General features: G+C 42.9%; 1 protein-coding gene across 1 annotated transcript; it reads right to left on the bottom strand.

Moving 5' to 3' along the window:
- Positions 1–10,655: 10,655 nt before the first annotated feature.
- LOC147454422 (DDB1- and CUL4-associated factor homolog 1-like) lies at positions 10,656–25,464 on the bottom strand. Its single transcript, XM_086516391.1, has 15 exons — positions 25,043–25,464; positions 24,231–24,312; positions 23,775–23,891; positions 23,472–23,659; positions 22,455–23,373; positions 16,183–16,280; positions 15,669–16,086; positions 14,982–15,584; positions 14,713–14,895; positions 14,053–14,622; positions 13,858–13,983; positions 13,603–13,721; positions 11,856–13,521; positions 11,066–11,739; positions 10,656–10,906 (listed from the first exon to the last, which is right to left on the bottom strand). Exons 1-15 carry the CDS (start codon positions 25,282–25,284, stop codon positions 10,750–10,752), a joined length of 6,162 nt encoding a protein of 2,053 aa, XP_086372517.1. The 5' UTR covers positions 25,285–25,464; the 3' UTR covers positions 10,656–10,749.
- Between the last annotated feature and the right edge of the window lie 451 nt (positions 25,465–25,915).

The raw sequence follows: 25,915 nt of genomic DNA, 5'->3' as shown, positions 1-25,915 counted from the left end.
AGGACTTGTTCTTCTCACCATGGTCTTCAACTTTCTCTTTGCCTTTTTCTGCTTTCCATTCTCTGCAGTCTCTTTTCATGTGACCCTTCTTGCCACAATGGTAGCATTCTATGTCACTCTTGCCTTTAGCACTGCGGGACTTGCTACGAGACTGATTCCTCTTTCCACCTTTGTACTTTTCTTTGGTCCTTCCCCTGACAACTAAGGCTGTTCCTTTGCCTTTGTCCATTGTCTTTCTAGTGGTTTCTTCAGTAAGCAGACTTTCTTCTACACCTGCTATGTTCAAACCATCTGGAGGTGCAGAATTACTCAAAGCTATGCAAAAAGTGTCCCAACTTTCCGGCAATGTGATCAACAGGAACATAGCTCTAACAGGTTCATCAAACTTGACACCTTGAGCTGACAACTGACTATAGATTGTGTTGAATTCATTCAGATGATTGGACATAGGTGTCCCTTCTTTCATCTTCAAGTCAACAAGCTTCTTAAGCCAGTATACCTGTGAAGCTGCACTCTGCTTCTCATAAAGATCACTCAACTTTAACCATGCTTGATAAGCCGACATCTCGTCTGCTACATTGAAGTAAACGCTTTCTGCCAAAGTCAGCATAATGGTAGAAAGTGCCAATTCATCCATTTCGCTCCATTCATCTTCATCCATATCTTCTGGTTTTATCCCTTTGAGCTTTATAGGTTTTATCTGCTTCTTTTGTACCAACACGTGCCAAATCTGCTTCTTCCACAATGGGAAATTGGTTCCATCTAGCTTCTTGATATTGTAAAGAGCAGTGTCCTGTGATCCAGCCATAGCTACGCTTCACAGTGGTTTACTTTCCTGGGAAAAATTCGGCAGAGTTTCCCCTATAAACTGACCTCTGAACCAATATCAACCTGTCAAATGAACCAAAAAAGCTTCAGATTCTGCATAAATTTCGCCAGAGTCTCCTTTGTAAAATGGCTATGGTGTATTCAAAAACAGACCAAAAAACAGCTCAAAAACACTGTCTCTCTGACACTGTAAGCTGCGGGTAAACCTGTCCTGCACCTGTACTGTCTCTCACTGTCCTGTCACTGTCCTATAAGCATAGACTGCGACAATGCCTCAACGGCAGTAAAGCAAAGATGCAATCCCAACTGTCTAACTCACAGTCAATACATCCTAGCTGCCTATCTAAGGGTGCTCGAGGGATCGCTCCAAGACCTGTATCACCGAAAGGATCTCAACATTCGAGAATGCCCCAGCTCAATAAAACCTCACTCGACCCTCAACAAAGGCTGCAGTAAATTTGACAGTACATAGACTTCCCACAAAGTCATACATCCACAAATTTCCCACTGTATGTTGTAACCGCTGCGGCGGTTGTTTGCTGCGTGACTCACAGCCAGCAAACCCTCAACAAACATACATCATCTCTGACAATACATCCCATGTGGAAGTACCTGCAATGTCAGGATGAAATTTGGAATATCAAGCAGCAAACACAAGCTACCTGATGAACTAGTGGATGTCGCCTACAGTCTGTGTGTAGATGCACCCGTGTCGTATGTGACACGCCTCCAAGAACTGTGAGCCATCCTTCGATGTGTAGACAGCCACAAATCAACACTCTGGGAGTGTCGATATCCTCAGCACCTGCAGTCGTAGGCTGAAAACCCCAAATTTGCAGAGTCGGATCTGCACCCGCCGAGACCACATAGTCGAAAATGGCCTGCACAGAGCTTTGTCAAAGCCGAACGGTGGCTGAGATGACCTCAGAATGAAATTCTGAGAACACCAAGTCCTTTGGGCTATCCCACAGGATTTGGGGCCGTGTCTTCGCCTATCGAATCTCACTCCAATCTGAGCAGGTGACTCTGGCTACCTGCAAATGCTGCCCCAAGCCTCAATATGAGCTCTGATACCAATTGAAGGAGTACGAGCGGAAGTGCGACGCGAGAGAAAGTGCGAGAAGAAGAGCACCACGATATGGTGAACTCGCTCTACTGTAATGTATAGAGCATAGTGAGTTCTTATTAGGTTTTTTCAAAAGAATATGTGTACATACCTGGCGGCCCGCCCACTTACCTGGGCGACCACATTGGGCTTTATACCCGAACAGCCCCTACCTACCCCCTCCCTTGCCCTCACCCCTACCCACCCCTTCACCCTCCCCCCTCGCCCCTACCCTCCCCCTCACCTCCCCTCGCCCCTACCCACTCCCCCTCGCCCCTATCTAGCCCTCCCTCCCCACCCTTGCCCCTACCTACCCCCCCTCGCCCCTACCCACCCCCTCCCTTGCCTCGGCCTTAACCAGTCCCCCCTCGCCCCTGGTCAGACTGGAATCCAGGTCAAAATGCTTGCTGGGAGCTCTATCCAGATGGACAGATGCCCAGTAACAAGACTGTTGGTGGCGGTGATGATGGCTTTAACACCTTCTTCAGTGAGACGAGATGGGAGCGGGAAAGCATGTTCCTCGAGCTGTATTTGTTGATTTAGAGCCCACTGTGATTGATGAACCAACCTGGTTACTTACCCCAGAATTCACTTCATGCTTTCATCATATGCCCCAGTGATTTCGGCAACTAAGGCCTATCATGAGCAGTTGTCCGTTGCAGAGATAACCAATGCATTTGAGCCATCGTCAATGATGGCAAAATGTGATCCTCTTCATGGTAAATACATGGCATGATGCACAAAGGGGCAGAGCAATTTTGTGTAATCCTATCACAACAGCAAGTTTCTGAACCTTTTTGGTTGTTTCCTTGGGGATTTCAAGATTCACCTGGTTGCCATCACAATGCCGTTTTCGTTTTGCCATTAAGATGGAGCTTAACCGCATCGCGTTATTACTCGAGCTTTTGATCATCCCTCTTTTCGACAATTTCATCTGCAAGTGCGGACCGGGTCATTTTCTTCTCACTATAGTTCTGGAGGATAAAGATGCGTTGGATCCAAACCGAGCATATCTCTTTGCTGAGGAGCCTCAGTCTGTTTTGCCGATTGGGATTCTTGGACTATGCAATCATATTGGGTTCTTGCCTATTCAAAGGCTTAAGGCGTTGCAAGCAGGACAGTGTTTTACTCCACTTTTGAGGCATGTAAGGTCATGGTTGGGCCTAGCACCTGCTTCAAGAAATGTACGGATGCAGCACCTAGTGGTTTTCTTTCACAGTTTTTTCAGTATTCCTCTCACAGAGACAGTGAGCGGTCTTGTGGCGGGCAACCTGTAGCAGGGCTACAGTGTCACTTCACAGGACATACAGTTGGACAGTGGGTTACATTGGGACTGGTTCACACTGGACGGACCCTCTAGACGGACGTCTAGTCAAGGAGTGACACGTGGCAGGGTACCTACCACGTGACAGGGAGTGACGTCTGCTGGTCTGGGAGTGACACGTGGCAGGGTACCTACCGACGACCGACGATGGCCTAGTGGACCTCGTGGCCAGGTCACCACATGGCTGACATTTATGAGCCGTTGGTGGCTCTTTATGGTGGTACATATGAGTAGTAGCGGTTGGTTACCTTATCATTTTTCTTCACCTTTGGTCCAGCATCGTAGAGAGGGCAGTGAGTCTATGCACAGAGCACATCTTCACCATCCTTGCACATATGAGCCTCGACACCCCATTGTACCTGTGAGTCCTGGGCTGGAGCTGAGTGTGCTGCCACGCCAGAGTCTGTACATGGTTCTTGAGCTGGTCGAGTCCACATTTTCTGGTCCACTATTGTGTCTCTGTTGTTATCCCTTGTTTATGTGTTTCATTCTGTTTGAGAGAGTTTCCATTGGTTTGAGTGATATTGTCACGCACATTGCACTGAGGGGCACCCACACTGTAGAGAGCACGACACATTATCCGCGCTACAATCATTTATGTCAACATATATGTGGAAATCACATCAGTGCCATGTGCAGTGACCTCTGTCAATCTATCTACAATAGGTATCTTAATGCTCACTGTATCAGCACCAAAACTAGTCACACATGGACGCGTCAATCCTAACTCCAAGGTAGACATCATTCCCTCATTATCCATAGGATTGCATCCACATGTCTTGGCATCACCATATCACCCTCTAGCATGATAATGTCACCATATCACTCATCTCCGTGGTAGGAGGCATCTTTTTCCTAAGAGGATCAAGCTTTTCTCTTTCATTAGAGCATGGCCGCTGTAACTTTGTAGCAACAAACAAGTCGTGCAGAGCAATTTGAATATCCAAAAAAGAGACTCGTCCTGTCTCTCGCTTGACATGTATGCAATATAATCAAGACTATGCTATCTCGTACCTCAGATATATACATAAGGTAGACCAAGCCACTCCGGGCTCCTCTCACAATGACTAGCAAACTGCAATGCATCTGGAAGAATTTCTCTCCAAGCAGTACCTCACATCCACTATCTCTCAACTGTCTCATTGATATCAAACTTTGTCTCAGCTGAGGAATGTATCGCACATGACAAAGTGTGTATGATGTGTGGTTGGGCAATGACAAACATATGTCTCTTGCACCCTCTATGTCACATGATGTTAAACCATCAGCAAGTCACACACAACCAAGTCTTCCACTATAAAACTACTAAACCACTCACGACATGGTGTAATGTGGAAAGCAGCATCACCATCTAGTAACCATTGTGGAGAAAGTGTGTTATCCATAGACGTATCCATAGACGTATCTACAAGAGGTATACTTGAGGCAAGTATGACATCACCGTTACTAGCATAAACCACCATTGCAACTGCCTCTCTAATATGTGTCAAAGCCGCATCTGCATCTCACATACATCTCCTCTGCTATCTCATGCATCTGCATCTCACATACATCTCCTCTGCTATCTCATGCGTCTGAAGCAACATCATCTAATGTGCCATGTGTGACCACAATGCCAACATCTCAAGTGTCGATACAAAGGAGACGCATCAAGCATCAAGCCGCATTTTCTACTCTGAGACGCATCAAGCCCCTGAGCAATCCATGCCACAGGTGAGCGGATATAGATGGGAGACAACCTGCAGACAGGAGACCAGATCGGAGAACCGAGGACAGGGCTCATGGGGAGTGGCAGTTCTATTCAAGGAGGAGTTGCAACCATTGATATGTATAGCGCGCAAGGATGAACATGCTAGGTACATGTGAGTGAGGCTCAGGGCAGAGACGGGCAGATACCTCTACATTGCTATCTGTTACTTTCCTCCTAGTACGTCAGTATATGCATCACCTAGAGGACAATCCCCCTTTGCTATTTTGGATAATGACATATGGGAGTTTTCCAAGGATGGTGACATTATCATACTAGGGGATTTCAATGCTAGGACTGCCCACCACCAGACAATATTTTGTGATACTTCCGAGGAGATGCTTAGGGAGCTGGATGTTACAGAGATGGATCTATCCAAACTATCACAAGATGGGGAATACACTGAGTATGGCAGATACTTGATAAATATGGGAACCGCACATAGATTGGCCATTTTGAATGGCATACAAAGATTTTTTACTGCTAGAGGTTTTACTTGCTTTCCACATCGACATGGTGCCAGCACAATGGATTATGTTATGGACCACCAGCCACGTCTCATTCCATTCTTTCAGGATTTCATGGTGGGCACTAGGCCAGTTGGAGTAGCAGTTGATCATGCTATCTTGTCTTTCACCCTGACATTTCATTTCAGCACAGCTCCATTAGAAGAGGTCCCCACACACACTCATCATACCTTCATGAGGGAGACGGATTCGGTGTATATGGATGACAGAGACGCTCCATGATGCAGGATCAGAGGCATACCCCGACAGCCAACCTACACGGAGATGATCTGGGAGCATGCCCCAGAACAGCTGGTATGATGAGGAGTGTAGAGAGACGAGGATCAAATTACAGAGGGAAGTGCTCATGGGTATTACCACACATAGAAAGTCACCGATTACTTTTTCCGCCTAGTGCGATGAAAGAAAGGGGCTTATCTATCTCAGCTAGAGCGGGATCTGTATCAGTCATTTATAGATCAGGACTCAGGCGAAGCATGGAGTCTATTCCACGAGCATTCACCACCATCAGCGGCCACCTCCACTGAGACATGGGGGGAATATGCCACATCTCTCTACACAGCACCTAGGCAACCACCTCTACTAGACCCACTACAGACGTGCCCGGAGACATGTTCTTTCTTTACTGTCGAGAGGGTAAGGAAAGCCATGGACAGGATGATGACAAGGAGAGCACATGATCATGATGGTCTGGAAGAAGAGCACTTCATCCATGCCAGAGATATGCTTGCAGAACTCCTAGCTATGATGTTTAATCGAGCCATGTATGAAGGCTTCCCTGAGACTTAGAGTATGTCTACAATTGTGCCTATTGTCAGGAGATCCCATGATTCCCGAGAATTATCGCACCATCATGGTTGGTCACACGTTAGCTAGGCTGTATGCATCCGCTCTTGAGCAAGAGTTGAGTAGATGGGCAGAGCGAGAGGGCATAAGAGCACCAAGGCAAGCAGGTTTGAGGAGAGGTTTCTCCACTCTTCACCAGATCCTGACACTCAGAGCTATTATTGAGGAGGGTAGACACCATGGCAAGAGGATCTATTGTAGCTATGTAGATTTCCACAAAGCTTTTGACACAGTGCCGAGAGCCAGACTTATATGCAAACTACAGGACATGGGTGTGTCTACAGAGCTAATATGGGGTATTTTGGCTCTATACAGGACAGTGATGGGGCGGGTACGCACCACTGAAGGAATGTTTGACATGGTCCACTATCCTTGACACTTTTTGGGATGTATGTGGATGAGTTTTTGGACTATGTAGAGCGTCAAGGAGACAAGGGGGCTCAGCTAGCAGGGAAATGGATTTCGTTATTACTATATGCTGATGATATTGTGTTGATGTCTGACTCTCCAGAGGGGATGCAATGTCATTTGGATGCTTTGCATACATTTGCTCGAGATAGTGGATTGTTTGTCAACCTGGGAAAAACCAAGGTTATGGTGTTCAACACCACACCACAATGGGTCAGGAGGTCATCACCCACATTTACGTATGGCCAGGAGACTGTGGAGTACACAGATGCAGATACTTATCTGGGGGTAGTCTTTGGTGGACCGGTGTTCCTTAGTGTTTTAGTTTTAGTGTTACCCCTTTGTAACTTTGTAATCTCCGTACTCGGACATGATATTAGATTCACCAATTGTAACTTTTTGGTCTCATAGGTCATTTTGGCCTTTTGAAGACGTTAATATAACATTTCATTTCATTTTTCTCTCATCTATTGTGTTTGTCCTTAAACCCTTCAATGTTGAAGGTGAGATAAAGCTATCTCCTTCTCTGTCTACACACACACACTCTCTCGTACTCAACTTGAATACACAATCTGTCGTGAAAAAATAGCCTCTACAATTTCAGACATACTTTCACTCCAAATGAACTGATGAGCTCATCTACAAAGTCGTAGAGCTGAAAGAGAGCATCATTTTGAATAAAAAAATGATTTTGAATTCGACTTTTCTAGCTCAAGTGATGAGCAAAACAATGACCCGATGTCAATCTATGGTAAACCAAGTGACCTGCTTCTCTCTCTCTTTTAGCTCACAAAAGGCTCAATCTCTCTCTCCTTCTGGCTTGTGGAGTCCTTGCGGCTTGTGGAGTTCAGTCCCTTGCCACCTTGATGTGTGAGCTCACAATGCTTCTATAGACATGGAAGTCCCAAGCTTTGATCCGTTGTCAATGTGAAGCTCGCCGCGAAATGGGAAACATCGGGAGAAGAGTACCACCACAATTTATGGCTCAAATACCACTTGAAGAGTGCGTGGTGTGTGCATAGTACGAAGGAGGAAAAGAGGAGACACATGATGTAGGTGGAGTTCACTATGAGAGTGAGTTATCCTCTTACAATCCTTATCCTATATTCAATTAAAGAATGCATGAGTTAGTAATGATGTCTTAGTAACAGGCATCTGCCAATTGGTCTAAACCTCAACAATATTGAACCTTGAATGCACCAATTTTTTGTGGTATTTCGAAAAGATCATTACCTTCATTCCTCCAATACAAGCCCTTTTAACAACCCTATTTCCACCAAATGACCTCTTGAGGTTTTTCTCTCTCACCACTTTCCTCTCGTGAAGTCCACTATATCTAATAAGATCTTTTTGGTACTTTTATGACAATTTCCCTCGCTAATCAAGGATGCAATTTCCATATAAAACCTATGTTAAGATACATAATCCTCTCAATAATTGTGTGCAATGCATACATTGTGCAAATATGGGTATTTAAGAGAGAAATATCCAAAACTACTTGAAAGTTTGAATCTTTTGAGTGTCTTTTGGAAACTTTATTTTAATTAGCAAGATTCAACTTCTTCACTATACCCATGTAAGAGATAAAAAGGGTTTTGGCATTGACACCCTTTAACACATTGTACGTGTATTTTAGGCTCTATAGATCTTCCCTCATGGGCCATTCCATCTTGTACCTACCAAAACCCTCAACATCTAACTTCTTCCTTGCATGTCGGGCTTTGATTGTTGAAGATAAACTAGTATGATAAAATACTCACTTAAAAAAATTTAATATCCTAACAACCAATCTCAAAGCACCCAACCACCAAATGTTCTCCTCTAATCAAACACTAAAATTTATGGGATTTTTTTGTCTTATTGTCCTCTCTAGTATCAAGAGCTCTATTCATGAGGGTTAATGACACTCTCTCAAGTCTTCTTTTCTTCACAATTTCACTTTGATCTAGCTTAATCACAAAAAGAGCATCCCCATTCACCTCAAAATGCTAAAGATCATAGAATTTTAACGTTTCTTATTTCAAATTCCTCGAGTCAAAGAATAGATCAAATTTAAGTTGTTCCTTCTTACCACGATATATGTCACTGATGTCAAAAAGCTCCAAGCATTTTCATGACTATGAAATTAATTATAAGCCATGCCTCTTGAACAACTTATTGTTTTGATAGCAAAGAATCATTCACTTTTAAGTACTTCAAGTTTTTATTCATGATCTTAAATAGTTGTTTATAAATTATCCTACTAATTCTAACTTTGTTCATAGTCCCTTGAACATCCCCATTGCCCAAGGTAGAACTCTACAAAAATTCATCAATGCATTTGGATCACTTCACAAAAGGACCATAATCCACCTTTCATATTTCCTTATAAACAATAGGGACTTGATTTGGCCACAAGCAAAAGTATAGCCCTAGTTTCTTTGATGAAAAAAAAAAAAGAAATATGAGATACCAACAAGAAAATAGACCAATTTACTTGAATACTTTGATTCTTTTTCTACAACCTCCACCACTTTGCTTGAAACTCTCAATATTCTTTAACTTTTTTCTCTTTGTTTAATCCCGTCCTATTTCTTTCTCTTGGCTATATTTAGTGATGATTTCAAGTTGTCTCTCCTCCTTGCTTTTTCAAAGCTAATGGTTGATGAAATCTTTAACTTCTTGCACTCTTCTATTTTCCAACTTATAATTTACTTGAAAGTGCTTTATTGTGGTGGAAAACTATGAACTATAATCGCATGGCTACCAGATCACACTTGATTATGGATTCTCAACGCTGATGGAAGACTATGGCTTGCTTGGTTGAAGGTGTCAAGTTCGCAATAGCAACAAAGCGGGTGGTGATATGGAGGGACTTTAGTGTTGTGATGGAAAATTTAAAAAAAGCTCGCTGGATTGGAACCGCATGGTCGCAAGATGGAGCTTGACAATAGATTGTCGATGCACAAGGAAGATAATGGTCAAAGTGTCATAGTTGAGGGTGAATGAAGGGTTCTAGAGTATGAAATAAAGAGAATGGGTTTGGCTGCCAAAACAAAATTGGGGCGCCTTGGTTAGATACCATACACATTCTTTGTAGCTTGCCCATTCTTTAGTCTCCTGCGTACTACATGTAGCAATGCTCAATCGCTCACTCAAATAGAGAACTCATACAAGCATTAGCTATCTCACTTAGTTTTGTTACTTCAAAACTATTTTCGCAAGCTTTTAGTATTTTGGTATACTTGACACAAAGGCCCCTAAGCATGTCCTCATGGTCTACTTTTCTCCATCCGGTTTCATGGAGACTAACATCCACTTCTAAGACAAACCCCTCTCTAGAAGGTCCAAGCCTTCCAACTTATGATTGCTAATACCCTCCTCGCTGATCTTGAATCTCCTTTCTTAATCTTGAATTTTTCTTTCCTTGCAGAAAGCTGCTTCTACATGGAATAAGCAAAAATCTATCCCACCAAGTTCTCATTCAAGATAACAAGACCGGTGAGTAAACTTTCTCCGCTTGGTTAGCTTATCCTTGTATTCACATCAAACTCTCCAGGATTTTCAGCATTTTTTGGGTGATGCCTTTTTTTTGGTTGTCCATTTGTGTCCCGAGGTATGAAATTTTGTTGCATGCACCCCACAAAAAAACTGAAAAATGGAAGGAAAATTCAACGAGTGTCTTAAATGGCCCAGAAGACATATGAGACCAAAACTACAAATATAACCTATTGAGGGTGAACCAACAGTTGAGTATAAAACTTTAGGAAGTTGGAAATCTCGAGTGAAACCTAAAAAAGATACCAAACAAGAAGATGGAATATAACTCCCATGATGCTTGTGAAGGCACCCTACGGGACTAACGTGCCAAAGAGATCAAAATCATACTCGTGATCACAACCACTGCTCAACTTCCCTTGCTCTAGGTTGACACTTCTTATGAAGGTGGCAGAACTTTGTAAATTATACAGTCCTATATATACAATTAAAAAATGTTTATATTTGCAAGTGTCCTCAACTCGCTGCTTAGCAGCTCAACTATAAACAATATCTGCAAGTAAGCAACAGCAGACCTTCCGTGGGTCAGTAGCTTGGAGACGTGCAGATTCGACGGCTCTAGACAAGGGATTCCATGGCCTCCCCTGCAAGAGGCACCCATACTTCATTGCCATTCTTGTTAGTATATGCATCGAACTGCAAGAACCTGAACCCCTTGTCTTTTGAGAATCGAACACCTTTCTCCAAGGTTTGTTGGCGATCTTCCGGTTGGATAATTTAGCAAAACCAAAGAGATTACTTACACCTCATACCCATCATCAGAGTCGTCAGCAGAAGCATCTTCGGCACTACTATAAGACATCCTATTTTCATCATCCTCACCATCTGAGATCAACTCCACAATGCTTCCATCTACCTCAATTGCATCGTCATCCTCTTCATTTGTATCACCATCTGCATCAACATCTTCTTCCGCTTCATCCTCATCCCCACTCCCATCCTCATCATAGCTCTCATCAGCATCACTGCCGTCCTCCTCATCTTCTTCTTCTGCTGCCTCTTCTGCAAAATCATCCTCATCATCATCTGTTTCAGCCCCGTCATCCGGATCAGAATCGTCATCTGAGGGTTTGCGCCTTCCAACTTCATAAAGCCTAGCAATAGAATCCATCTCATTGTGAACATCAACTCCGACTACTGAAATAAGACAATTGTTGGATTCTGTTGCCAAATTTAGGACACAGCGATCAACTGGTGTGGTTGCTATATCTGTATAATCCACAGCATCTATGGTTCGAAATGCAGTGGAAAGAGGGTGTTTGCTGCGTCGATGATTAGCAGACTCGGGGTTCCTTCTGAGGGTTGCATAAATTACATCACCAGTAGAATTAAAGTTGACCACGGTCTGGTTTAGAGAGGGAACATTGCGAAGAAGCTTAAAAAATCTCAGATCCCAGATTTCTGAATTGATGATAACCTGCTTCAGATTTCTATTTAAGTCAATATTCCAGATAAAAGAACTTAAAAAAGACAATGAGCTGTTACAAAGAAGTATACAAGAAGCTGCACAACTCGTTTAAGAAATACTCTCACCTCATTCCCTGCTGGATGAAACCCACCACCACCATAGTCAGTGAACTGATCAAATTGGTGGACAGCTTGTGGTACGCGATGATCCCATAAGAGTCCTTTCCAAAGCAGCAAGCTATCAGAGGGACTAAAATGAATTGAACAACAATTTGCATTCCCTCTCAAAACTGCTGAAAATGAAGAGCTCTCAGGGAGCCTCTGCTCCAGCTTGCCAGTTTCAACATCGTATAGTAGAACCTCTCGAGCTGAGTCAGTCGAGATAGCCGCAACCAAACTTGCACTGTTATTAAAGCAAGCCAGCTTGCAGCCGTCAAAGCTGTGCAATGGAGCACCACCAAGCACTGATGAATTCCACAAGCGAGCATCAGAACTTCCTGATGATAGCAGCAGATGCCCTGGCAGTAACCCTGTTGGCTCAACAGAGCCATCTAGCTCTATAGATGCCGAGCGAAGAGATAAAATTGAGGACTGATGGCATGTGTGTGTTTCCAGCAGGTTTCCTGTGTTGCAATCAAATAGACAGATTTCACCTGCTTGGCTTGAAGCAGCAAGACAGAACGTAGTTCCTAGAAAGGCTGATGAAGTAAGAAGTATCCTCTCATCCCGGCATGGTCGCAAGGGTCTGAAACGACTATAGACAAAATGTCGGTCCCTTCTTCTGCCTTGAACTCCACCAAAACGAGGAACTGTTTCTCTTGCAGAAAATCTTTTAGCAGTGTTCAGAGGTGCATAACAAGCTCTACTTGGCTCAGGGCATATGTGCGGATGAAACAAAGAAAGAGGAGGCAGCGTAGTTATTGGTGCCGGACACTGTCTGTGCTGGTGTTTCAAATACTGTACCACCAGTGAGTCTAATGAAGCACGCTCGTTTTGGCACTGGGAACTCGAAATTAGAGGAATATGGGACACCTTAGTTTGTGTATGTCTAGAACCACTGCCTGGAGAAATTACCTGTTCCTGTGTGTCAATGTCATAGGCAGGGTCTTTACTGTGTGATACACTCTCTTGACACTCTTGAACAGCCGATGGACACTCCTGGCCCTGACATTGTGGGTTAACAAGAAAAGTGTAGTCTTTTGCTTGACTGCCCCTACAATCAACCAATGAGGCAAGTGTGGGAGGTGGACCTTGACAGTCAAGTGAAAAGAGCCTTTTGTTACTGAGGACGTTAGCCTCGGTCAATTTTCTCTTGACAGGTAAACCACTGGTAGCTCCATGAGTTGAGAAATCTGTATCAGATGTTTCATGACCCTCCGCAACCCTACAACTATAAAGATCTCTAACAATTTCTCGTCTGCTTGTTGAGTTGTTGCCCTCCCTCAACATCCCAGACAATGAAGCCTTTTGACTCGAGATCAAAGCTGAAGAAAAACCGGGGCACCTTTTCTGAGACCTGGAGCCCCTTTTCTGAGAACTGCCAGAAGTGTGCTCATATATGAACCCTTCATGGCCCCTGACTGCAGATTCAAAAAAGAAGCCCTTAGGTACCCGTCCCGATGGCCAGTGCTGTAGGCCTTGAGAAAGTTCAGAAGTGAGATAGTGACTTGAGCCTGTTGTATGACAAGAAACAGAGGGCAAAGGTGCCAGCTGGGCTTCTTTCAACAATGCTGAGGCTGTACTGGTGAGTCCAGACAAGACCAGATGCTCATGTATAAGCTGCAGAAGCTCCCTGAAAAAATGAAGCTATTCAGAAAAGCCTTCATGTCAAAGTTAGATATATTTTTGGAGACAACATGATGCATTGTGATACCGCGCTGGATAATTAATGGGTGTGGCAGCAGCAATAGCAGCCCTTTCAATGCGTCTTAGTGTTGGAGCTGCTGCATCACTTGCTACTATCGTTGTTGTGCGCCCAGCATTGGTAACCAGCTGAAATATTCAAGCCGCAATCAAAACAAAAAACCTTAAGTTCACCACAGAAAAAACAACAGAACCACTTTTGTGTAACCCCTGGTATATGTTACAATGAAAACTTGAAGCTTGACAAAGGATTTCGTTTGCATACAGCAATCAGTTCCATAGATACTTGACCAAGCTCCACCTGCCAACGACCTTGATCTCCAGTTCCATGTTTGGCCAATCCGGCATGGCCACTTCCTTCTCGAAGTAGCTCTGAGAGCAACTTTCCTACCTGTGAACACTAAGTAAGTCAACTTGTTGCTAAAAGCATCTCACAAAACACGCAGTCAAACTAGCTTGCCTGAAGCTTGGTAAGAATATGTGCAATGGCATTATCTCTGGCCAAACCAAGAAGCACTCTGCAGGCAAGAGATCTGATGCAATCGGATGATGCAGGTGGAAGAACAGAGCTTGGAGAGAGCAAATGCAAAAGGACCTTGATTCCATTGTTGGCACGCACAACGTCACGTGCGTGCCTGTATCCCTGCTCTATGCATGCAGCGAGACCAGAGCCACCTGCTGCAGAACCTAAACAAATCTTCCTATCCCCAACAACCGTAGCTGTAGGAGAATAATTTCCTGAATGAGTCGAAGGCAAGTATCCAGCTCTATTTTTGTCACCAAGAGTTTCCGCACAAGAACTGGTTTCCTTAAAATCCTTTGAGATGGTAGCAACCAGATCTCCATTTCCTTTCATTGTGGTAGCTTCTTGCTTGGCATGTTGCTCCCTCCCTTCATCAGTCGTATTAAAGTTCGTACACTGCTGTTGAGATGAAAATATTGGTGTATTATGTGACATTGTCGGACACTTTGACAGAGAGGGAGGGGGACAGACAAGATTTGCGAGCACCAACAAAGCTGGCTGAATTATCTGTAATCATAAATTCGCACTGAACAAGTCAAAGGTACAGTGAACATGAGGTCATTGTAAACAATGGCATATTTGGAGTTGAGCTATTACCTCGGGCTCAACATATTCTGTAGGAGCACTGGCAGCATCAAGAATTACTGCCATACCAGATCGCCCATTGCTGAGTATAGAGCTCACTATTGACTTTCTTGTGACAGGCATCAATGTAAGTATATGTAAAATCCCAAGAGCATGTTGGGATATGTCACGGAGGTATCTTTCTTCTGGTGAAACCTAAAATTTCATATCATTGATTATCTTTATTAAAAGAAATAAAACCATCTCGTAACTAAATATTCGTATGCAAGTTCAATGTTTACCTGAGTTAGCTCAAGAAGAGTAAGATGGCCCGAGTGATGCATAAATGTCTCTGCTGCCTGCCAACCAGCTTTCACAAATGAAGGGCCAACCTTTTTGTCCCGCTGTACTTGCATTACAAGAGCATCCACAGCCTCACTGGATAAATCGAGAGGTTTGTAAGTAAAAGCAGCCCGACCACCTGTGTTGCTCCGAGGACCACTTCTTCCTTTTAAGGGGCGTAAGGAATCAATCAGTATAAGTAGGTGTGCTCGGAAATACTGGCGTAAAGCAATACATGTATGGTAGGCAGTCTGTTTTTCATACGAGGTCAAGACTTCAGTAGATGCTCCACGATCAGTTCGTGATGTGGGGGACAGACCAACTAAATTGGAGCCCCCACCAGATCTTGTCGCTGCAGCATTCTGCAACAAATTAAGCATTCTATGAAGCCCATCCTGAGCATCAAAGGAGTCTAATATTGCTCGAAACACAAATGCTGCTCCAAAAAACAGTGCAGCATTCCTTCTGGCAGGATCTGGGGCAAATTCCAGCAGATGCAAAGCTAAACCAACCAATTCATTAACCGCATCCACTGGTGCAGTGCAAACACGTTCCATAACTCCCTGTTCAGCGAGTATCAAGTCATAAACACAAGATATTTTCCAAAATTAGGTAGTATACAAAATTATAGTAAGATGGATTTTCACCTGAACAGATGCAAAAGCAAATAAACACAGAGAGACTCCTGTATAAGTTTGAGGAAGCCTTGGCACAGCCAGTATTTGTTGAACACCGCCTTTGTCTACGAACAATGCAGAGAATTTCCGGTGTGCAGCGAGAGCACAGATTAGTTTGAGCACTTCTAATAGCATGGCTGTATCCTTCGTAGAGAGACAAATTGATGATTCCCTTTGTAGAAGAGCCAAGCAAACATCAACTCCTCGTTCATGCAGTACTGGTCCTAAAACTTCCAAGTATTCACCTAGCCTTTCCAAACACTGCACTGAGTACCTCTCCCTCAATATCAAAAGCTCACCAACACTGGGTACACAATCTACTAACTCTGCTACTTCAAGCTCTTCCCTGCTGCTTTCACACTCCTCTTGCAAATCTTGGTTGCTCACCCTAACAAATGTCACATCCACTCAAGCATAAGATGATGGGTAAATGTTGAATAGAAGACAATTGAGATCACTCAAACTAAAAACATTACATACATACTTTATCGCCCTAGTGGCAGCTGCAGCATTTACAACTGTTGCCGCTGCGGATTTTGCAGCATTTAAGGCCAATTCTTCACCAGCTGAGTGGTTAAAAACCTACATAGCATACCACAATTCAAAAATAGAAACTCAACAACAAAAAGCATTGTACAGCTCAAGGTAGTATCGTTGACCAACTTCCAGAAATACAACAAACGGGTTTAACTGAAATTTTCTTGTAAAATTTATAGTCTAGAGATCTAGACAGAAACACCACCCCCCCCCCCCCCCCCCCCCCCCCCCCCCCCCCCCCCCCCCCGGGAAAAAAAAAAGAAACAGAAAGCAGCCTACATTCCATTCGTGTCAGGCCACAAGGCACTAGCCTCGGTCAATTCATAGATGACAATAGCATCCATCTTACCATCATACCCACTAAACTGATCTTCTCATGCATTGGTGCAAGGTGAAAAGGTTCGTAGTTAGATACGTAGTACTGAAACGTATGAGTTCTAAGGTAAGTAAAAATTCGTACCATTTTATTCTGAGAAACCTAAATTATAAAACAGCTTAAGATATTTGTCATATGTTCGGAAGCGTACAATCACACGATTCCTGATGTGAGGTTATTACTCAAGAGACAAATGAGACAAGTCTCTAATGTCCCTTCCATAAGACAAAATTCTTCTGTATAAAAGGCTTGTGTCTACTCTATAAGACCTTCCCTAATTGGTCATTATTATGCTTTTGTAAATTCTGAGGATGCCCTAACTCATTGTTGGTAGAATATTCTGCCTTTCTAAGCTTCCAACTTCCAAGAGCAATTAATGATCAAACACGTGTAGGATTTTGTAATTTCTCTTTTATTAGTAGCCATGTATGGTACAATCGGTACGTACAAATCCACATACCATAACGGCCAAAGGATATGAATGAATTCATACCTTCTTGATATTCACAGCTACTCATGCCACAACGAGCCTTCACCAAGCAAGGATTTTTTTCACTTAAAAAGGAGTAGTGTGATAAACTTTGCTCCGAGGCACTGCCTACCCCCTCGCAGGCGCACCATGATTGCAATACCCAATATACAGTGATTGTTTTGATCTCTCAATGTAGATAGGCAGATTTATGCAGAGAGATGGAGATCTGTTATATAGAACGAGAGATCTGTTTCTCAATGAGCGCTTTGGATAAAGCGGTTTGGAAAAAGTGATCATGCTTCAGCCAGCAAAGATTATCGACCCATCACCCAAGGATACAAGATAGAAGGAGTATATGACAAGTTGACTCTGATGAAGTGGTTGTGGCCGATACAAACAAAATTTGATTGATGTATCGTTTTTAAACAACGTAAAGACATAGCCTAGTAAAATATATGTGTTGAGAAGGGTACATGCCATCACTACATTGTTGTACTCCATTGAAGGGTGTGTTTAGACATGGTGTTGCAACGTATTCTTCACTAGGCATACTATGGAGCCTAAAACCTATAACTAAAGTCAGAAGGGGTTAGGATTAAAAATAGTAACCCTACCAACTTGCAAATTAGTGGCCGAGGGACCTAAAGTACTAAAGACCAATCAAAATACCAATTGCATAAAAACTGTGGCAAACTGTACAAACAGCCCGGATTTTACACTAACAAGTTGTACGGATTTCTGTGTTTCGCGCTACAACCCAATGGGCACCAGACCTGTTGCTTTTGGATGCAAATGCTTTTCATGTGAGATGTTTTTGGGGGCCAAGCCTTTAAATATGGGGCTCTCTCTCTAGCATCCTAATTGCAGAGGAGCAGAGAAGAGTCCAAGGTCTTGTAACCTTGTTGAAGCACTATAAAGAAATACCAGAAGGGGCGCCAAGGTTTGGGGCCATTGCCAGCTAGGAGTGGAACTCCACCACTCTGTGTCTCTCGTGTGGATTCTCTCTCTCTCTTTATGTTTAGTTGTTTTGAAGTGCCAGAAGTCTGTTCCAGTCTATTCTTTCCAATTGCCACATGGCACACTTCAGACTTCCAACACTAAACAATTAAAATCGAACAACACGTGCAAAGCTTCAATTACCTCTCAAATGTTACATTATACATAAAACAACAAGAAACTCCAAAAACTTAAGATTATGAAGTGGATGACAGTCAACCATAGATTATAGTCTTATCAAAATAATGAGATGATATTGTCTCAGTATTGAGTTTAATAAGGGTATATAGGCACTTAAAAGGCCCAAATTAGAGATGTCACACAAATGGCTGCCCAAAAAACCAATGAAAAAGTAATTTTAAAAATAAAACAAAACTTTGTATGGTACAACCATATGTACGGATCCTCATGAATATATCCAACCTTGGATAGATCAATCTAGTGTTGGATTCTGACGTCGTCATACATGGTTCTGTAGCATACTCAACGAAGCATATTGTAACGGGAGGGCACCACGAAGTGGTGCACAATATCGAACAGTTTTTTAAAAGCCTCAAATATTATAGTTTATGGTAGTCTTGGTTTGTAGTTTTACCATTTATGAAGTGATACTTATGAATATCTAAAGTAGTTCCAAATTTTAGGCTTTAAAAAAAAAACATACGAAATTTACATATCTAAAACTCAAACCATTCAGTACTACATACAATGTGTACCAAACACAACATACCTTACAACCTTGGATCTATCAAAAAGGCGACTCGAGCACTTGTTGCACTGAGCACCAGAAAACCATCACTAGATTGATAAATTAGTCAGTTGTTCTATGTTTTGTGTTTATGTGATGATAGTATTTGTGTCAGAGATGAATGACTACAACATTCTCTCTAAATCATGTAATGTGTCTAATGATTGGATTTCTTTGCATGGCATGGGACAATAACTAATGACAATGTTTTTTGAGTCCTTGTGTACGCACGCATAATCGCAAATGATTAGTCTTCTTTATAAGAGGGGTATGTGGCGGCTTGCTAACTTGGCAGCGGTGACCTATACAACCAACCCATCACATACACTACAGAAGCTGGCGCAACCCAGGGTTTTTTTGTGAGTGAATTCGTTGGTAGAAAACCCGCTACAAAACGCAGAAACTACACGGATAACACGTGGAAGCGAAACGAACCAGTGATGGTGTGGAAGCTTTCACGCGAGAGATTTTTACCGCAAGATAATTGAAGCGGTTGACTGATAAGTTTTTAGGTCCCAATTACTAAAGTAGATGCTTTTATGCTCTATTTTTTAGAAGATATTTTCAAGTTTCGTTTTAAGGCAAGGCCTCAATTGTAGAACTTAGCTCAATATGTGGTCGCACAATAGTTGTAAAGTCTCTCTTTATAAATAATAAGGAAATACTGTCAGGGGCACTCGGCTCGAGGGCCAACTCTCTCTGAAGAGAAACTCCCCCTCTTCCGTCTCAACTAATGGAAGTGTGCTCTTTTCTGTTCGATTCTTGTCTTTCAAGTTCCAATTTACGTGTTCGAGTGGTTTATCCTCTGGTGAATAATTACACCAACAGCCAAGGAGATAGAGCTGATTGCACGCTGTGATGGCTGCCAAGAGGACTAGCGATTGGCCCGAGGATGGGAGGGATGATCTGGCTGCAAAACACGAGAAAAGAGGAGGAGCTGCTCTTGCTGAAAACACCACAAGAAATTTCACAATCTTGGTGCAAGAGATGAGATAGGCTGCTTGTCACAAAATAATGATGTGGCATGTCCGAGACAAGAATTCAAAGTTATAAGCTGTCTTATAGGCTCCCGTCCGATGGGCCCTAGGGACACTAGAAAAATGAAAAGAAAGAGAGACCGCATAGAAGTGCTGACGTGGCAGTTGTACGGACGCTCCGCGTTTTGCGCTGACTAATGATGTGGTAGCGTACGGATTTCCGCGATTCTTGTTAGCTGCTTTTGGGCCTAGAGCTTTTGAGTTTAAAGCTTTTCATATATTGTTTTTGAAAGCCCATGGGGCCTTTAAATATATACTGAGGGAGGGTCTCTACACTTAATCTTGCTAACGAGCAACTAAGCAGAGAGGACCCTCGGACTTTGTACTTTTGCTCAAGCACTAATATAAAAATAAATACCGAGAGGGGCGTTAGACTTTGGGGCCAATACCTCTGGACACAGAACTACACCGGGCTGTGTCGACTCAAGTGAATTGTGATTAAATTCGTGAAGTGTTTTTAGGTGATTCTCTTGTGTGTCGTGCCAGATTCCCGACTTGGGGTGTCCAAGTCTGTTACAAATCTCCGCTCGAGAAGAGACACCTATAGAGAAATCTCCAAGAATTTCAAGTCGTAATCTGCCAGGGTTTCCGTGGCAATCATTTCAAGATACCCCACTCTGCCAGAAGCTTTACTCCGAAGGAAGACGTTAGTAAGCATGTAACTTCGGGTAAAAATTTTCTTGAAAGCTTGCCAAGCCCTTGGAGTGTGCATCTTAGTAGCTATAGACATCTACCACGTCATGGCACTGCCTCTGATAAAAACGGCGGCTCGAAAAATCTTTGATCCTTCTCTTGAAAGTGATCTTTATGGCTTATGCCCAGTAAGACAGAGAGATGAAGACGGGAGCGTGCCCAATGCACGTAAGGGTGGCAGTGGCTAATGAGTCCTGGGATGAGACACGAAGGTTCTTTAAAAAATTCCCTATGAAACGTGGAAGCACCATCTTGCTCTGCCTCCTCTTTGGTAGGACCAGTATGCTTTCAGAAAAGCACACGCATGAAGCTCTGATACCACTTTGAGCACTTCAAATAACAACTGAACTAAAAGAGATAGAGAGTGCACGACACACAAGACGGGGAGTGACAGAGTTCTACCCCAAGAGAGCATTGGCCCCAAACCTTGGCGCCCCTTTCGGTATTCCTTTATATTGCTTCAACCCAATACAAGCCGGTACTTTGTCCTCTGTACTCCCATGCGGAGACGTGCCGGAGACAACCCATGGCACATATTTAAAGGCCCTTAGCCTATGAAAAGTAGTTACATGAAAAGCATCAAACTCTAAAAGCATTTTGGCCCCAAAAACTGAGGCTAAAAACTGCCAGCACATATCACGAAAATCTGTATAGTTGCTACATCATCAACGTAAAACGTGAAAATCCGTATATGTGCCACGTCAGCACTGCCACCACAATTTACGGGTTGTCCGTACAGTGCTTGCCACGTCATCATCTGTTACGCAACATATCCTGAGTGTGTTTCGGCTTTATTTAATATCTTTGTGTCACTTGGGCCCCATCAAACGTGGCCCCATAAGTAGGTGGGAACTCTCTTTAAAAATAGGCCACTCGGCAAGACTTTGCAAGTTGGTAAAACTTATTCTACTGCTGCTAGGATTTAGGCCCCTCGGTCGGAATCTACAAGTTGGCTCCATTCTTCAGTGGCTTGACACGTCAGCAGTTTGTGACAAGTCACCAGGGTTTTTCCTCTTGTGAAAGAGTCACGTAACAAACTGCACTCCAAGCCACTATCTCCCCCTTGCAACGCACTACAACTCCAGCACCATAAATATAGTGTTTGCTTTTGCCTACCCTCAAGGCGCACTGTCTTCACACAGTGGCAAGCTTTGCCCTTCTGAGAGTAGGAGTCCTCGGGTATCCATTGAAAACACACAACATTCCCAACACCAAAATAAAAAAAAACAAAAGTGGAGTTGATGATTGGTATGAAATCAAAGGTTTGATCCCAATGTCAAATGCAGCAAAATTGAGGATGAGACAAAATTGAGCCATCACACGATCAAAATCTTTTTGATTCCACATTCTATGTTTCTATTCCACCTTTCATGTTTCTAAAATTTACAGAGCACCTCCCTACCCAACGCCTATTCCTCTATAAGAGACCATTGGGGAGCAAAAGAAGAAAAAGTGACCTTTAAAGAAGCGCCACAAAAGTTGAATCTTTGTACTCATTCTATAGCCCTAAAAATCTATCAGGGGCAAGCACAGTATCAAGTGATGGAAAATCCCCATTGCTATCATCAATGCACCATCAATCAGTGTCGAAACGATTGTAAATGTAGCTCCCACATACACAACCCCCCACACAAAGCACAAACATATGATCAGTCTAGCTGCAATACTTGTGGAACCATACATATGTGAAAAATTTGTATACTGAGATTATAGCATCCTTTTTACAAAGATAACATGAGGGATATGCACGAAACAGTAACAATTCAGGTGAAGCCTTTCAGGTTCAATTCATCTGGATTTTTCAACCTTGAATTTCAATCAAGTATTCATTAACACAGGCTTCCATGTGACTCAATGATTTGTAAGCTTGTAATAAACAACTTAAATAACTACATACCTCCAAAGCAGCAGCTCTAACAAGCTCAGCTGCTGCCTCCCCTACAGCCCTGATTACTTCAGGAGGGGCCTTCGCAGCCCATGCTTCAGCTTGTGCAGCCTTGGCCGCTTGCCTGACATACTCCGAGATGTCAACACCACCAACTTTTGCATATACATTTTGCTCAAGGAATTCACTTTGCATCTCCAAAGCAACAGAGTCCATATCAATCGGGGCGTCCATCTTATCCACAGATATATGAGAGTCTATTCCCACAACACCCTTAGAAGTGCTTTTATCCCTTACAGCTTTAATCCTCTCTGGAGGTAATTGGCTTCCTGAAACTTGTAAAGTAGCAGTTCTATCTCCTTCTAATGCACCATCACCAACCCTCCTCCCTTTGCTTTTGCTAAAGCCTCTATCCCTGGTATCACCTCTCCACTTTGAATGCTCTTCTCTGCCCAAACCTTCTAAATCATCAACTCTTGCTATTTGGCCAGTGAATTGTTGATCTGTATACCTGAATTTCCCAACCTTGTCTCTTCTTTGCCATGCATCATCGCCCATCCAGTCTAAAACATCATCTGCATTAGGTGTACTGTTCAACATTTCATTGTAGGAGTCTCGACAAATCATGTCCCCATATTCCTCCTTGTCCTTTGAAAACCTCTCTCTTTCCAATAAGTCACTCTGAAGTTTTCCGCTACATGAAATTTCTGAGCTTTCTTCCACATCTCGAGTATTCTCTCTTTGCATAACTTCGACAGGAAGCTTTATCCGGCTGTCTTTATTTCTGGCCAGAGTAAAACCAAAACTTTTGTTCTCACAAGCAAGGGCCACCTCTTTCTGAATAGCAGAATCTTTTAAAACACGCAGTCTCAAAAAGTGCATTAACTTTGACGCCACACCGCGCCCTAACATCTCTTCTATGATGCCTCCCCTGCATTCAGAACATGAAAGAGCACGTGGCAAACAAAAAGGGTAAGATATTAAACACTATGTTACTAGACAAGCTGGTGGAAGTTAGAGTTCGCATACCCTGTGGTTAAGGCTATTGCCAAAAGCCCTAAAGAATATGTCTTAAGGACTACACAGTCACGTGAGGCCACACTCTTCAATTTCTTGGACCCAGACTTTGTTGAACATGCACTATCAGACTCTGAAGTCTCTTCTGTGACCCACTGTTTAATATTGCTAAGGACGGAGTCATCAAATGCATCTGGATACTGCAAGCAGACAGTAGAGGAAATGGTTTGGCCAAAGCATGGAAAAAACAAGAGCTGAGAAATTAAAGAAAGATGTCTATGTTATGAAAGAAAGGTTAGAAAACATAATACACACCATCCCACAAGTCAAGCAAGCAAGAAGCAGCCTTGCAGCACCAGCTCTAACAGCAGTGGAATGCCTTGACCCAACCAGAAGTCTTGATGACAGAAGCTCAAAGAAGTCATCATTTTCCTGCAAATACAAAACCCAAGGAACACACAAGCACACGACTCAAAATTGGACCGCTTTTTAAGGTGCAGTAGCACCCTATGATTTCGATAATGAAGGAGATCACCTAAACCAAATTCACTAATGATAAAAGGTAGACGCCTGTTTAATGAGTTCCCTTTGCACTGCAATGCATTATTTGGGATCTGTACACTATATTGCACACATTGAAGTTGTTCACAACTATTGATGCATGAAAACCCAAGATTTCTCTCTGTAAAATTAATGAAAGCGTGTACTCCCTCAGATGGCATCAACAGAAGACCCTGCTTTTTTAAGAGACATCTGAGCATTGATACTTACACGGATCAAGCTAACCAATCTCCCTATCGCATATGTGGAGCGAGCACTGCTAGGAATGGGATGACCAGCCTCTTTCTCAAACCTGCAACAAAAGAAAAACCTTAAGAGTCTGGCACCATAGCATAAGCTTTGACGCATGAAAAAGTCATATACACAGGGACAAAACTAAGTGATGCTTACGTCTCTGTATCATCACTCTGACCAACATGATCGTAAAATATTAAAGAAGACCAGACCAATGAAAGGAAAATCCTAACAGTGCCATAAACCCTTAATTACACTTCCTGGCAGATGACCAGAGCAAATCATTCCATGCAGAAACTTTTGAATCTCTAGGCATTGTTGGCACCACTCAGAACATACAAGTATAATTTACAAATTTTTCAGTCCCTCCCTTATTCTTTAAAAGTTTCCCATTTGAGCATTTGGCTAATACAAATAAATTGTTTCCTTTCTTCTATCCTGAATGCAAAATTTTGACACAACCAGAGTTGAAATCTGCAGGAAAAAATGACTCTTGCATAATGATGCAAGAAAATAAGAAAACCATTTCATATGAAACACTAGCAGAATCTCAACCTTAGTCAGGTACCAGTCGACAAAACAATTTCAATAAGATGTACCATAAACCCCAGCAACATCACAAAGAGTGTGATGGGACAACATAAGCAGAAAATTTAAAACCCTACAAAACTGATCAACCAAAACCCCATTCAAAGAAACATCAACAGCTCAACAAGCTGACGCAAACTATTAATAAAAACCGACACAGAGAAAAGTGGCAAAAAAAAGTTCTGATAGAGGAGATAAACCTCTCTTCTTCCTCTTCGAGAATGGCAGCAAGGTTGTGAAGAAAGCGAGGGTGGGGAGAAGGACGAGCAGCAGTAATGCGGCGCATGAGGTTTCTAACTTTCTGCAAGAGCTCTTGACAATCTGACTCTCCCATATAAGTTTCCGCGGTCTCTGCAGAGAGGAGGCCATCGTCCCGCGAAGCATCCTGCGAGGACAGCACGAAAGGAGGAGAGAGAGGTGCGGGCGGGGAGGGATCCGCCATAGCCAGAAGACTGCTTGAAAATGGAGCGGTCCTGGACCCCAAGACCTGACCCCCGCCAGTGTTTTCTGCGTAGGCGTGGGGCGGATGATGATACGCAATCGAGGGAACTCGGTGAGGAATGAAGAAGCCGCAGGTAGAGCCAACATTTTTGAATCTCTTTCTGAACTCTTTCTTCTCTCTCTTCCTTCCCCCCTCTCTCTCTTTCTCTCTCTTCACTTCAAAAAAGTTTCAAGAGACATTCACGTAGGTCTACATGCCTTTAGATTTTATAGGGAAAATTACCAAAATACCCCCCCTGAAATTTGAAAATCTCCCAAACTACCATTGTGCTATTTTTTTTTTACGGGTAGTTGCTCCAATTTTCCTAAAGATAATATACAAAAGCATAAATACATATTTACAAAGTTGTTAGCCAAAGATATCCCACATACCAAAAAACAATAGCATTTGCATGTGTTAATATCGAGTCAGTTTATCTCTTGAGTCCATAACACCATCAAGAATCCGCATTTTGACATACTCAATCTATTGAATAGAGTGCTTCGTATAAAAATTTGTAAAAGATATTGTTTTTTTCATGTTTTCTGTTATCGCGAGGGGTAGATTGGAAATTTTGAAATTTTCAAGGGTA

This window comes from Adiantum capillus-veneris, chromosome 7 (genome assembly GCF_014529385.1).
Source record: "Adiantum capillus-veneris isolate H3 chromosome 7, ASM1452938v2, whole genome shotgun sequence".
Classification (NCBI taxonomy): domain Eukaryota; kingdom Viridiplantae; phylum Streptophyta; class Polypodiopsida; order Polypodiales; family Pteridaceae; genus Adiantum; species Adiantum capillus-veneris.
Note: the sequence above shows the minus strand (reverse complement) of the source record. Positions and strands in the feature narration are given on the sequence as shown.

Coding starts and splice junctions, on each gene's coding strand:
- LOC147454422 (XM_086516391.1), bottom strand. CDS start 25,284: ATGGCGGATCCCTCCCCGCCCGCACCTCTCTCTCCTCCTTTCGTGCTG. Junction 13,722..13,857: donor TATCTATGGAACTGATTGCT/GTATGCAAACGA, acceptor TGAATATTTCAG/CTGGTTACCAATGCTGGGCG. Junction 11,740..11,855: donor TTCATCCAGCAGGGAATGAG/GTGAGAGTATTT, acceptor AATCTGAAGCAG/GTTATCATCAATTCAGAAAT.